At 42.6% G+C, this 13991-nt stretch overlaps 1 protein-coding gene across 6 annotated transcripts in view; it reads left to right on the top strand.

Moving 5' to 3' along the window:
* The first annotated feature begins 126 nt into the window (after window positions 1-126).
* The window catches only part of ss18 (SS18 subunit of BAF chromatin remodeling complex), a 62254-nt gene continuing 48389 nt past the window's right edge, over window positions 127-13991 (top strand). Inside the window, exons 1-3 of one of the 6 annotated variants that reach the window (XM_059977482.1) lie at window positions 127-144; window positions 11696-11772; window positions 13227-13311. In XM_059977482.1, the coding sequence (XP_059833465.1) occupies window positions 11732-11772; window positions 13227-13311 (126 nt within the window). In that variant the 5' untranslated portion in view covers window positions 127-144; window positions 11696-11731. Of the gene's footprint in view, window positions 145-810; window positions 1205-1675; window positions 1798-11695; window positions 11773-13226; window positions 13312-13991 lie in introns of those variants that run through there. The other 5 variants (XM_059977439.1, XM_059977447.1, XM_059977466.1 and 2 more) reach the window with 5 other exon arrangements.

A 13991-nucleotide genomic window follows, 5' to 3' on the forward strand; every position in this document is an offset into this window, starting at 1 on the left:
TCCCTTCTTTCCCCCCCCCCCCGCAGTTGCGCATGCGTATGGTATCGCCTTACGCCGTTGCGCATGCGTTCGGCGCCGGTTCCTTTGCTTGGGTCACTATTACGCACGCGTTTGTGTCCGGCTTCCTAACCCTGTCATTGAGTGGTAGGGATAAATAACTGTAAACTTTGGACCATTCCTGCTATTTTAAAGTAATCAATAACATGATTTGCCCCATTGTTCGCATCGAGAATGATATTTGTTGGTTTCCTAATGGAGTTAATCCCTACCCCTTTCTACAGGTTCGCTCTGGCCCCACCACGCTGGTTGGTAGGAACCATATGCAGGAGATAGGGAGGTATTTAGAGGCGAAACTTTTATAAAAGCAACATGGGTGCCAAACCATGGCCGCTTATATCAACATTCAAATATTGTATAATCCACTCAGAATATATCGATTGTAAATAGCCGAGACAGTAGACGAATCGGAGTGAAGTCGACTAACGTCTGGTCTTCTCCCCTGCCGCTTCCTGAGCTGAGGTTCGACCGCTCGGTCAGATCTATGGGGTGGCAGGAAGAGGGTTGCCCTCTGCACTCTGCCTGCCTCTTGCGTCCAAAGAATCGCGTACATCTGCACAAATGAATTCAAACCATGCACCGGAACGTTATCACCCTCCTCTGGTTTTGGAGTGACTTTTTTTCGGGCTGAAATTCAGAGCATCCCTTTACAAAGGGTTTGCATGTGGAGGGAAATTTCATTTCTCTTATCCATTCAGAGGCAGGAGGCAGCAACTAACTGATTTAACCAGCATAAACCGGGCTCAGCACTCTCACGCTGTAAATGCAGAATGCACACGGTCTCTTCTGTATTAGCCCGAATCTACTTGCTGGAGCTGGAGTCTGCTCTGCATCACACACACACGCCACAATTTTCTGGGGGCGGGGAAAAAACCTTTCCGTTCCTTTTCCCCCTCTTTGCACAGTTGTCACCAATGTGAGTTTGGCAAACCTCCTCCCCCATCCAATATCAAAAGAAGGGGAGGAGTTAAAAGATATTTGTGTTCTCCTGAATTGTGCGCGTGTGTGGTGTTGCAAAAAAAAGGGGGGGGGTATTCATTAAAAGGAAAGGGGAAATTCCACACACACACTCAAGACGATGGCCGTGGCTTTTGCTACTCCGCGGCAGCGCGGGAAAGGTGAAATTACACCTGCCGCCATTCAAAAGGTAAAGTAGCTAGTGTTTGTAACATTGTATCTGTTCCAAGTGTTATATATAGCGGGAGTTGTAAAGCTTCAGAGGCCTGTCCGTTCATTTTAATTGTTCGCATTGCAATTCTGATTCATATTTTAAACTTCAATCCAGAGGCGGTTTTTAAAATTCCGCGTATTTTTATTTTAAAACATATCTTGTTGGGTTCTTCGTATTGAATGTGTTCTTTGTACAAAGAGAGGGGGGGGGGGTGGAATTAACCACAGCGGCCATGATGAGAGTTGGCTGTTGTAGAAAATTTCTTCTCTTTATGCTGAAGCTTGAGTACATTTCCCAAACTGTAGTCTTTTTTTCTCACTGTCTCTCTGTATTTTCCTCAGTAGTTCACTATTGGCGCTAGTAAAGATGATCGTCTGAGTAACAGAGTTGGACTTGGAACTTTTAGTCCAACGCTAGTTTCGTATTGTATAATGGCTTGGTTTTAATGTGAACTATTGCTCTTGCGCGCTTTTGATGGCGTGGAGTGTCTGGATTTTAAAGAAGAAATTTACTCTTTAAAATATTTATGCATGATACAGTAAAACGTGAGATTTTTGCTGCTTTTAACTGTAAGTCTGAATTGAGTTATCTTCATATTGTAGGGGGTTTTCCCAAATGTATTTTAAACACTAAAAACGCAAGTAGGGACTTATTTTTCAGCGATTGGTTTCCTGTGAAGTTCTCTCCTCGTCTAACTGGTGAAAATCCGCTATGCGATTTGATGACTTTGTGTCAAATCTTAGCAGGACTATTCTCGCTAAATATGCTCACGTTGAGTAAACTCTGCTCCCAGGAATTTCGCAGGAGGGTTTACAGTTGTCAGCTTCTCCATTGGCATTCAGCATTCGCAGTTCCTTTTGCATTTCTCACTTTTGATAAAGGCCGCCAATTTCAGAACAAAGTGTGTGTGTGTGTGTGTGGGGGGGGGGGTGTTTTTGCGGGCAAAATGGAAAGCAAGTTGGGCCAGAATATGGGTATAATAGCGCAAGATCTTCGCGATATTCTCTAAATTCAGATGTACAATGTGGGAAAATGGACCCATGATGCAACAATGACTCCAGTGAATTTGGCTGCCTTCTTGGGGCCATTGAAATGACTTTTTTTTCTTAATTTAAGAATTTTGTGTAATCCAATATGTTGCAAAAAGGGTTCGAGTTTTGCTTTTGAAAAGGCAATATAGCAGCCATTTTGTGTGCAGCAAGATCCCAGGAATAATTGTATGAAAGTGAAGAAATTTAGTTACAGTTATTAGTCCGTCAAAATAACCGTCCTAATCTTTTGGTTGACGAATCGCTAACTACATGTAATTAGTAAAATACTTGAAAAAGCCTTCATTACATCCTTTTCCTTGCCCTGTCTATAAACCTAAAGCCAGAGTTGGTGAATATGATGTATTTTGTTTTCGCTCTTCCACAATATTCTTCACTATTTTCTAATGAATTCCAAGACAAGTCGTTGGTAATTCAAGTTACTGAATATTGCTCAGCAGGTGCATCAAGTATACATGGGGAGCATCAAAGCAAGAGTGATCACAGTGTAAGATGACGTAACATAGCTAGCATTAAGATTAAAGTAATAAATTAATCTGTGGATGCATCTGGGAACTCTACAGGACAAATACTTTGCCAAAGAGAACAGCTGTAAATATCAAAATAATTGCTAACACTTTGCTTGTGTCTGTAAATTTGAGTCTTGAATAGACAAATGAAATGAGTTGATATGAAGAACAAAACAGTAATTCGGCTGACAATGTTGTGGCAAACTAATTAAAATCATGATTAAATACCTAACTAAACTGATTGCTGCTGCCTTACCAAATGTCCTTATTTGTGCATTAAAGTGCCTGTCTGAGAGCCCTCTTAAACGCTGCTCACATGTGCTTTCCAGGCACTCACAATTCTGTATGCGTGTGCATATAATGCCCCACATGTCTGGTTTGAACTTGTCTCCCTCACCTTAAATGCTTGCCCTCTGGTATTTATTTAAACCAGAGAGGTCTATCTGTGTCTCTCATAAGCTTTTAATCTAATTACAGGTCCCAAGGTTGTCCACTCACTCAAATGGCGTTCAGAACTGAAATCGACAGTCCACAGACACATAGTTCAGAGCAGTGAGCACTCTCTCTGTTGTCCCTCACCTTGGACTCTGACACCCTGACCTTTTCAATCTGGCCCTGCACCCAAATTGTCATCCAAACTTTGGGTACAGTCGGTTGGATACTCTCTAGGGCCGATATTTAGCCCCTTATTACAGTAGCAACAAATTCTGAATTAGAAGTGATTAAATGGCAGTGCCTGAATTAGAGCATGTCTGACAATGTGAAGCGGAACAACTCCATGGCGGTTCAGAGGCAGGTATAGGTGGGACATTAGAAGTAGGCTTTTTACACAGGTGCTGGTGGGCTCATGGAACGCTTTGCCAGGATGGATGATGGAGGCAGATATACCAGGGTGATTTAAGATGCTCTTGTAACACTTACCCAACAGAAGATATCCCCTTTACACTCTTATCTAAGAACATTGATGATAGGAAAGAATGGAAGATTATATAGGAGAGAAGGAATAGATTGATCATGGAGTAGGTTAAAATGTCAGCACATTGTGGGCCAAAGGGCCTGTATACACCCATGACTTTGTGGCTAGGCAACACTCAAATGCCATTCATAAATTTACTGATGACACATCTATTGGCAGGATTTTGGATGGTGGTGAGGAGGTGTACAGGAGGAAAATATATCAGCTAGTTCAGTGGTGTCACAGAAATATCCTCGCTCTCAATGTTAGTAAGCTCAATGAGTTGATTGTTGACTTCAGAAGGTTAAGTTGAGGGCACGCACACCAGTCCTTATTGAGAGATCGGTAGTGGAAAGGGTGAGCAATTTTAAGTTCCTGGGTGTCAGCGTCTCTGAAGGTCCAAGATATTGATGCAATTACAAAGGCATAACAGAGGCTATATTTCATAAGGAGTTTGAGGAGAAGTTTTGTGTCAAAGACAAATTTCTACAGATGTTCTGTGGGGAGCATTCTAATTGGCTGTATCACCGTTTGGGGTGGGGGAGGCACCACTGTGCAGGTTTGAAATGAGCTACAGAGAGTTGTTAAACTCAGTCAGCTCCATCGTGGGCGCTAACCTCCTCACCCAACTTCCAGGGCATCTTTAAGGAGCAATACCTCAAAAAAGGCAACATCCATCATTAAGGCCCCCTATCACCCAGGACATGCCCTCTTGCCATTGCTAGCATCGTGGAGGAGGTGCAGGAGCCTGGAGGTACACACTCAATGACTCATCAATAACTTCTTCCCCTCTGCCAGCAGACTTCCGAATGTACATTGAACCCATGAACAATACCCAGCTACTTTTTTTGTTCCTCTTTTTTGCACTAATTAATTAATTTAACTTAAAAAAAATCTTTTATATATTCAGAAATCTGGCAGAGGGAAAAAAGCAATTGGAATAAATGTATATTTACTGCAATTTAAAGTTTTTATTAGTGTGTATTGCAATGTACTGCTGCTGCGTAACAAGTTTCAATGAATATTCCAGTGAGATTAAACCTGATTCTGAATCAGAGTACTGAAATCTTTTATTTGGATTTGCAGTAGAAAGTTCAAAAATCCGAAGTGTTAAGAAATGTGAAGGATTATAGGAGGATGTGGAGGCTTTGCAGAGTGTAAAATAGGTTCACCATGATGATGCCAAGATGAGTGGCCAAATGCTAAACAGAGAGGATTGTCAAACTTAAATTGTTTTATCCGGAGTGACAGAGACTGAGGGGAGAGCTTTGAGAAGTTAATAAACTTCTGAGAGGCACTGGATACAGCCTTTGGGTAGGAACATGAATATGCATAGAATGGACCACCTACAAGCAGAGGATTAGTTTAATTAGGTGTCATTACATTAATTAGTGTGGCACAAGGGTATGTTCTGGTGCTGTACTGTTCTGTGTTCTAGTAAGCCATTTGGGAAAAAGATGAGCTTTTCCACTATTATTGAATTCTTTAAAATGGAGAGAGAGGCTAATGCGCTGGACAGAAGTTGAGTTCTCCTCTGTAACAAAAGGTTGGGTCTAGGTGAACAAGTTTGGATGGATTTGGACAGTGTCAAGAGGGGGAAAGCACTGGAGGTAGTTCACAACCATCAGGCAAGCTTTTGCAAGTGTAATTACTTTCTGAAACTTGTGAGGAGTGGAAATAGTTGAGCAGAATCCTGCAAGGGAAGGTGCAGGGGTTAATTCAATGTGGAGTAAGAGGTTGACGAACCAGCCCAACTTTACATTTTGGCAAATGAATTTCATGCCTTAATGACTTTGGTTTCAATCAAGCCACTCTTAAGTCAATGGGAGCATAAGATGATATTGGTAACCTTTATCATAGGCCAAAGCACAGTGAGCTACAGGCCTGTCATGGGTAAAGGGGGTTGGTATAAAGGACAGTATAGATTACGTGGGCTGACATGCTTGTACAACTTAAGGAAGTACTAAGTGTTCTGAGAAACATTGTTTTTCAGGAACTGGAGCTGAGATGTTCAGTTGAGCTTGTGAAGCTTTCCGGCAGCAGACCATCTCTGGAGGGGCTGCTCCGTAGGTCAAGCAGCATGTGTGGTACCTCGTACTTGTGTCAAGTTAGGTCATACTTAGATTGTGCTATTTTAATCACTTTTTATGGAGGGTGGGTGGAGTGAAGCTACGAAGGTTTGCAAAGAAAAGCAAGATTGTAAGAACTGGGGTTATAACCATTAGATGAAGTTGCTCTGTCCATGAGTCCCAAAAATTATGAGGAAATTTGTCATGACATAAGTAAAAGTTTTTTAAAAAAATGGTGTCAACTCTTGGGTCAGGCAAAATCTGTGGAGGGAGGGAAAAGTTTCCTTGTTCTCTGAGAAGGTCTCTAATAAAAGTTTAACTCTTTTTTTGTCTTGTGATCATATTCTGCTGATCAGACTGTCTTTGTTGGTGTTATTAAAACTTTTGTAGATTTTTTTCTTTGAGGATGGACACTTGTGGAGCTATGAATAGATGATGGAGAATTTGGAGAAAAATTGTTTCCTTGCAGTATCTCCTGAAGAGAGCTAGCTATGGAGGGTGGGAGGAGGGAGTTCAAGGGGCCAGTTTTGGGTCTGAGTTTTGACACAGTGAACTGTAGAACACAGAGCAGACCCTTTGGCCCACAGTGTTTTGCAGATCTAATTAAACTACTTAAAATGCCCAATGATATTCATCCCTACTCACTACACTATGTCCATACACCTCCAGTCTTGACACAAAATTGTTATACAGTCTGTCTAACAAGCTCTTGAACACTTCTATTGTATTTGTCTTCACCACCACCCCAAACATCCACTACTCTCTGTATTTAAAAAAAACACTTGCCTCAAACATTTTGGACTTTCTCTCCCTCCCTCCCCTCCTTCCACAAAAACAGACTTAAAAAGATACCAGATGTTTACTTTGTCTGGGCCTCTCATAACCTGAGTGCTCTGGAATCTCTTTTTGCCTTTGCATCTTCTGGAGCCCCCCGGAATTGCCCCTGTATCAGCATTGTTTACACTGTATGTCCCATTTTCTGATGAGTTGCTGCTGTGAAGATGCGCTCGATTGGTCCAGGTATGGTACCTTTTCTGTACAAGAAGGGATTAAGTCAGAAAGAATCAATTTTATTATTACTGATAAGTGTTGCAAATCATGTTTCTGCAGCAGCAGTATAGTGCAATAGAAGCTTTTTCTAAAACATTGTGTGTCTTCAGGCTTACGTGCCACTCCCTGGTGGTGAAAAGGGGGCATCTCCTGAATGATGAGGGTCCTTACTGATGCAAGGTGTCTTCCCAAGGTGCAGCATTTTGAAGATGTTCTTGGTGGTGGGGAGGCTAGTGCCCACCATCTTTTGTCTCAGTGACATACTAAATCTCTTAAAACTCCTGATGAAGTACAATTAATGGAAGCTCCTGATGAAGTATAGTCGATGCGATCAGTATTTTGTTGCATTTAGAACAATAGGAGGAATTGGCTACAAAATTCTTACAGGCACATGGGCTGGATGTAGGGAGGATGCTTCCTCTGGGTGAGCAGTTTCAGACTGAGATGAGGGGTGTGTGTTGGAATGAACTGCCAGGGGCAGTGGCTGAGGCAGGCAGATTGGCAACATTTAAAAGCCATCTCAGAAAATACACAGATAGGTGAGGTTCGGAAAGCTATGAGCCAAATGGCCTAGCTTGCTGGGCGACGGAGTCAGCATGGATAGGTTGGGCAAAAGAACCAGTTTCCATGCTGTACATGATTGTGGAGAAATGTCTTTATGTGAGAGTGGTGAACCTTCAGAATTTGGAAGGACAAGTGTGGAGTGGTGCCTCCATTTTCCACACCAAATCAGAGTTCAGCCCCTGTGCAATACAGACAATGATTAACGGAATAGGAAAGTCTGCTTTATTTGTTTGCAGTCGCAGCAGAGTGAGTCATCGCCAAACAAGATCTCGAGCGGGACTGACAGAGGCTGGCGGGAGTCTGGAATCAGGGGACATTGGCTCAGATGTTTCAGACTGAGACGAGGAGGAATTTGTTCTCTCGTAGTGCTGTTTGTGTGGGATGGGTAGCTATGGTGGGGAAGAAAGTTGAGGGTGGTAGGAGTGCAAAAGTGATATTGGTGTGTGTGTAGGTGCTATTGGTTAGTACACACATAGTGGAGTGACGGGCACATTCACATGATGTGACTTGCTGAGCTCAGAAACGCCTCTCAGCTCCATGATTCACTCACAACCATTAAGCACCCAGTTATGCAAACCTCATTTTATTCTTCCCTCCTTTCCCAGATTCTACAACTTGCCTGCACACTAGGGGGCAATTAACAGTGGACTATTAACCCAGCAACCCACACACATGCCTTTATGATGTGGGAGGAAGCTGGAGCAGTCGGGGGCTGGAAATCTGCACAGTCATGGGGAGAATGTGCAAACTCCATAGATACAGCAACTGAATTTGGGGGGGGGGGTGTTTGGGGGAGCTGTGAGGCAGGGGCTCCACCAACTGTGCCACCTCATTTTGTTTAATTTAGTGATGTATTCCAGATACCACAAAGATGCCTATGATTTCTGGTTCCATCTTGGATCAGTTATCTGCTGCTCCTAGTCATTTGGCCATCAGAAGTAATTCCATGTACCACCAGGCTCCAGGGCAGCTTCTGTCCCACAGTTATCAGACTCCTGAATTGTCCTCCAGTGATATGATGGACTCTTGAACACACAGTCTACCTTGTTTTCATCTTGTACTTTATTGCTTGCCTACACTGCACTTTCTCTGTAGCTGTTACACTTTATTCTGTGTTGTTATTGTCCTAATGCACTGTAATGAATTGATCTATATGAATGGTATGCAAGGCAATGTATGTATTTCACTTTAATACATTGAGTCACTGGTGCATGTGACAATAATAAAGCAATGCCATGGCATTGGTGATGTTGGGCCATTCTTGTAAATGCTCCTTGAACCACCCTGGCCTTTTCAGATCCATGATACCAACCTTCATCCCTGGAAATGTCCACCTCTCTGGTTACGTTCCATGGTCATCAGAGTAAACAGGAAGGAGTAGAGCAAGGAGCCCATGAGCCAGCGACTGAAGTTCGATTAGATCATGGCAGATTGTGGAACAGGATGCCAGAGGGTGGTGGTGAAGGCAGATGCTCTTACGTGAGCGTGCAGAGAGTTGGAGGAGTGTGGGCCAAGTGCGGGCAGGGATGATGAGGACTCGTTAGCTTAATTAGTGTGGTACAACATTGTAGGTTGAAGGGCCTGTTGTATTGTTCTATGCTCAGTATTAAATAGTGACTAACAGATCTCTGGCCATTACACAAGTTGAGTGTTGAGGGCAGAAGAATAGGATTGAAGTTTCAGATGAGGTTTAGCAGTGAAACGAAGTGTGTTCTTGTGCTGCTGTAGCCTATCTACTTCAACATTCAACATGTTGTGCGTGCAGAGATGCTCTTCTGCACAGCTCTGTTGAGACATGTGGTCATCTGAGTACACTCACCTTCCTGTCAGCTTGAACCAGTCTGATCATTCCCCTCTGAACTCTCTCATTAATAAGGCATTTCCCTTACAGAATTACAGCTCATTAGATTTTTTTTTTGCACCCTTTTCTGTAAACACTAGAGACTGTTGTGTGTGAAAGTCCCAGCAGATCAGCCGTTTCTGAGATACTCAGACCACCCTGTCTGGCACCAGCAATCATTCCATGATCAAAATCACTTGGATCACATTTCATCCCCATTTTGATATCTGAACAACTGAACCCCTTGACACTGTTTGCATACTTTTATGCATTGAGTTGCTGCCACATGATTGGCTAGTTAGATATTAGCATTAATGAGCAGGTGTACCTAATAAAGTGGTCACAAAGTATATATTTATTGGGATACCAAGTGGAATAGCCCCTTCTGGGCCATCGAGCTGTACCACCCAGCAACCCCCGATTTAACCCTAGCCTAATTATGGGGCAATTTATAATTAACATACTGACTGGTACATCTTTGGACAGTGGCAGGAAACTAGGGAATCTGGAGGAAACGCACGTGGTCACAGGGAGAATGTACCAACTCCTTACAGAGAGTGGCAGGAATTGAACTTAGAGCCTTGTCCTAAACTCTACACTACCGCGCAGCCCCTGATTCCAGTATTTACTTACTGGCAAGAAAGCTCAAGGAACTGAATGATGACCTTGTATTCCTTGTGTCCTTAAATTTATCAGTCCATTTTTTTCCCCAATTTCTCTGCTACAGCTGGGACTGTTGCTGCCTCAAAGCACCAGGGACCCACACTGGATTCCGACCTCGGCTGCTGCCCGTGTTCAATTTTGCAATTGGAATCAGATTTTTTACCACTGATGGAGATGAGGTGGCAGTGGTGTTTGGTGGCAGTACAGTGCAAGACACAATGATTAATATAAATTAAAATATAATTTTCGTGGAAAGGGCTGCTGGTAACGGTGGTGGAGGCGGGTACGATAGGATTCTTTAAGAGACTTTTGAAGAGGTACATGGAGCTTAGAAATATAGAGGGCTATGGGTAAGCCTAGTAATTTCTAAGCTAGGGACATGTTCGGCACAACTTTGTGGACAAAATGGCCTGTATTGTGCTGTAGGTTTTCTGTGTTTCTATATTTTGTTTGGTGCCAAACAGAAAAGAATGATGATGTGGTGCTCCTGGGTTTTTGGAACTTTTAGAAATCTGATGGTAGAGTTGAAGAAGCTGTTTTTAAATCATTAAGTTGGGTCTTCTGCCTCTTGTACCTCCTCAATGGTAGTAATGTATTGAAGGCATATCCCGGATGGTGAGGGTCCTTAATGATGGATGCTTCTGTCATAAGGCACCCTCAGTCTTGAAGATGTTGATTCTCCCTGTAATCATGTGGGTTTCCCTTATGTTTTACAGTTTCTTTCCACATCCCAAAGATGTGTCTTGTTTGCTGGGCTAATTGGCTGCTGTAAGTTGCCCCTGGTGGATGGGAGAGTGGTAGAACCTGGGGGAGTTGATGGGAATGTGAGTGTCAGGTTAGTATAAAATGGGTTTTCGGTGGCTGGTGACTGCTGTAAATTTTATTCATCACCCACCTACATTCAGTACCAGAAGAAAGGATATGTTCGTGTAGGGAGAATAGTCCGAGTAATACAAGATGGAAGCAGGCCCTTTGGCCCAATTCGTCCATGGTGCCTAGCAAACTAACCCCAGTAAATTATTTCTGAATAGGTTGCGAGGAAAGAAATTGAATAGACCTGACAGCCCACGCAGACTTACTGGGCTGAATGGCCATTTCTTGCAGTGAAATTTGGGAATCTGACTTTGATTTGAAAATCCTTTGATTCCATTCGTGGGCTCACCTTCCCTCTCTCTGTCACTTTTTACTGTGTGTTCAGGTCATGTGTGTTCCCCTTTCATGGGCTGATCTGAAGCAGCATTTACTCTGTTTCTTTCTCCATGGATGCTGCCTGACTTGCTGAGTATTTTCAGCATGTGGAGGTGTTTTTATACCGAATCACAAGAAGTTCCTATATATGTATTTTGTAAAGCAAAGCACATTCTGATCTTTCCTTCTTGCTTCTGTTCTACTCCTTGTTAATCTGAAATCAGTCAGCAACCTTCCTGCTGCCAAACAGTTTCTTTTATTTACTTTGTGTTAGTTAGCCCTAATTTTGATGAAATTTCTTTTGGGCTTCTATACTCTCTTTCCAGTCCTGATGAAGAATCGCTGCCTTAGACATCAGTTGTCTATTTCCTTCCGTAGGTGCTGCCTGACCTACTGAGTTCCTCCGCGTGCGTGTGCGTGTGTGTGTCTCTCACCAGATTTTCGGATTGTGCAGTCTGTCTTGTGTCATTAATAGCTATGGTACCTTGACTGCACAACTTAATTTATCAACAAGTGAGCTGTGTGTATTTACTCTGAAGCTCTGCACAGTTGCCATAACTTTCTCTCTTTCTTTTCTTAGTTACTGGATGAAAACAACCAGCTTATCCAATGTATCATGGACTTTCAGAGCAAAGGGAAATCCGCTGAATGCTCTCAGTAAGTTGACATCTCATCTGTGTCTTACACCTTGTAAATATATTGATATGCAGACTAAGGTACAGATGCTTGTATCTATGCTGCAGCAATTAATTGGTGCCTGGCAGCGCAATCTAATTATTAGTAAACTTGTATATAAAAAAAAATTGGTAATGCAATCACTATTTGTTCCTCCTGGAAACAAAACACAGAGGGTGAGGCTCTCTTTGAGAAAAGAGAATGAGGTGCGGTTCTCATTGGTCAGAGTAGAATCCCCTCTTGAACTTTGTGGGGGTTTATGTGGGAATATGGGCAAGTGACAGGAGATAGAAGAGATCTGTTGTAAAATTTGAGAGGAACATACTTTACCATATTTTCTGAATCTCTTTCTGAAATAGAAGGAAGCCATTTCAGCTCATTGCTTCTATGCCAATTCACAGTGCAATCCTACTCCTCATTAATTGTTTTTTATTGTCACACATACCGAGATATCATGAACAGCTTTGTTTTGCATGCCATCCATACAGATTATTTCATCATATCAGTGTATTGAGGTAGTACAAGGAAAAAGCATTAACGGAATGCAGAATAAAGTGCTGTAGTTGCAGAGAAAGTACAGGCAAGCAGTAAGGTGCAAGCCTGTGACAAGGTCGACTGAGTGATCCAGTGCATATTATTATACAAGAGCAAAGATTTAACAGTGGGATAGAAGTTGCTCTGGAGTCTGGTTGTCAACATTCTCAAGCCTATGTGTCTTTGGCCTGACAGGTAAGTGGAGAAGAGTTAATGATCAATGGTGCTCTGAGTCAAAATCAGATTTATCACCACTGACTTGTGTTGTACAATTTATTTGTGGCAGCAGTACAGTGCAAGGCATAAGAATTATTACAAGTTACAAAAGTACATAGGTAGTTCAAATGATCAATAGTGAGGTAGCATTCATGGGTTCATACCACCTCGATGGTAGTAATGAGAGAGGGCATATCCCAAATGTTGAGAATTTTAATGATGGATACTGTCTTCTTGAGGTACAGTCTCTTGAAAATGTTTTCTATGGTCTAGAGTGGATATCTGCGAGAGGTGGTGCCTTAAAAATTAGTATCATTGGAAACTTATAACAGAGGAGGCAGCCTTTTGACTCATTGTGTTAGTGCAGGTCAGATTATGTATTATTTCAGATTCATTTCCTTATCACATGTACATTGAAACATAGAGTGAAATGCGTCCTTTGTGTTATCAACATAAAGATGTGCTGGGACAGCCCACAAGTGTCCCCACTTAGCATGCCCACCATGTCTGCAAAACAACACATGGTGCTGTTGACAACACCACAAGAGTAAGGGAACACCAATCTTGGGTTGGTGGGGGGGTGGGGGGGTAAAACAATTTGGTAATAACAGTCCAGTTATGATATTACAGTAAAAGTGCAAAATAAGTAACAAAGTACATGGGTAATGTTTTGTGTTCACTCCTAGGTACCAGCAAATGCTTCACAGAAACTTGGTCTACTTGGCAACAATAGCGGATTCCAATCAGAATATGCAGTCGCTGTTGCCAGCTGTAAGTGTCCCTGCTAAATTAAGCAAGGCCTCAGAGGAAGTGACGGCCATGGTGATTTCACTCGAGTGTGGCAATAAGTTAGTGATTTAAATTAAGGTCGGGAACCTGACGCTAGTCTCTTGCATTGCTTGATTTGATGTTCTTAAATTAGTAAATAGTTTGGCCATGTTCTCCTGTTTTATTGTCTCATGTACTGGGACACAGTTGGGAAAGTTTGTCTTGCATACTGTTCATACAGATTAGATCATTACGCAGTGCACTGAGGTCGAACAGTGAAAAACAATAACAGATTGCAGAATGAAGTGTAGCAGCTACAGAGAAAGGGCACTGCATGTAAACAATAAAGTGCAAGGTCATATACAAGGTAGATTGTGAGGTCAAGAGTCCATCTTATCACACTGGGAACTGTTAAAGAGTTGGGCAGAAGCTGCTTTGGAGCCAAGTGGAAAGTGCTTTCGGGCTTTTGTTTCTTTGGCCAAATGGAAAGGGGTGAAGAAAGAATGTCTGGAGCAGGTGGGGTCTTTCATTATGCTGACTGTTTCACTGAGGTGTGGACAGTGTCCATATTTTCCATGATCTGCTGGCAATCCCATTGCCTGCTGGGTTTATGGTTCTGTGATTGAACTGTTATGATATTGGAACAGCAGTGAGGATCGAGGGGGAGGTGCTAGGAAGGCTGC

This window comes from Hypanus sabinus, chromosome 1, assembly GCF_030144855.1.
Source record: "Hypanus sabinus isolate sHypSab1 chromosome 1, sHypSab1.hap1, whole genome shotgun sequence".
Taxonomy (NCBI): domain Eukaryota; kingdom Metazoa; phylum Chordata; class Chondrichthyes; order Myliobatiformes; family Dasyatidae; genus Hypanus; species Hypanus sabinus.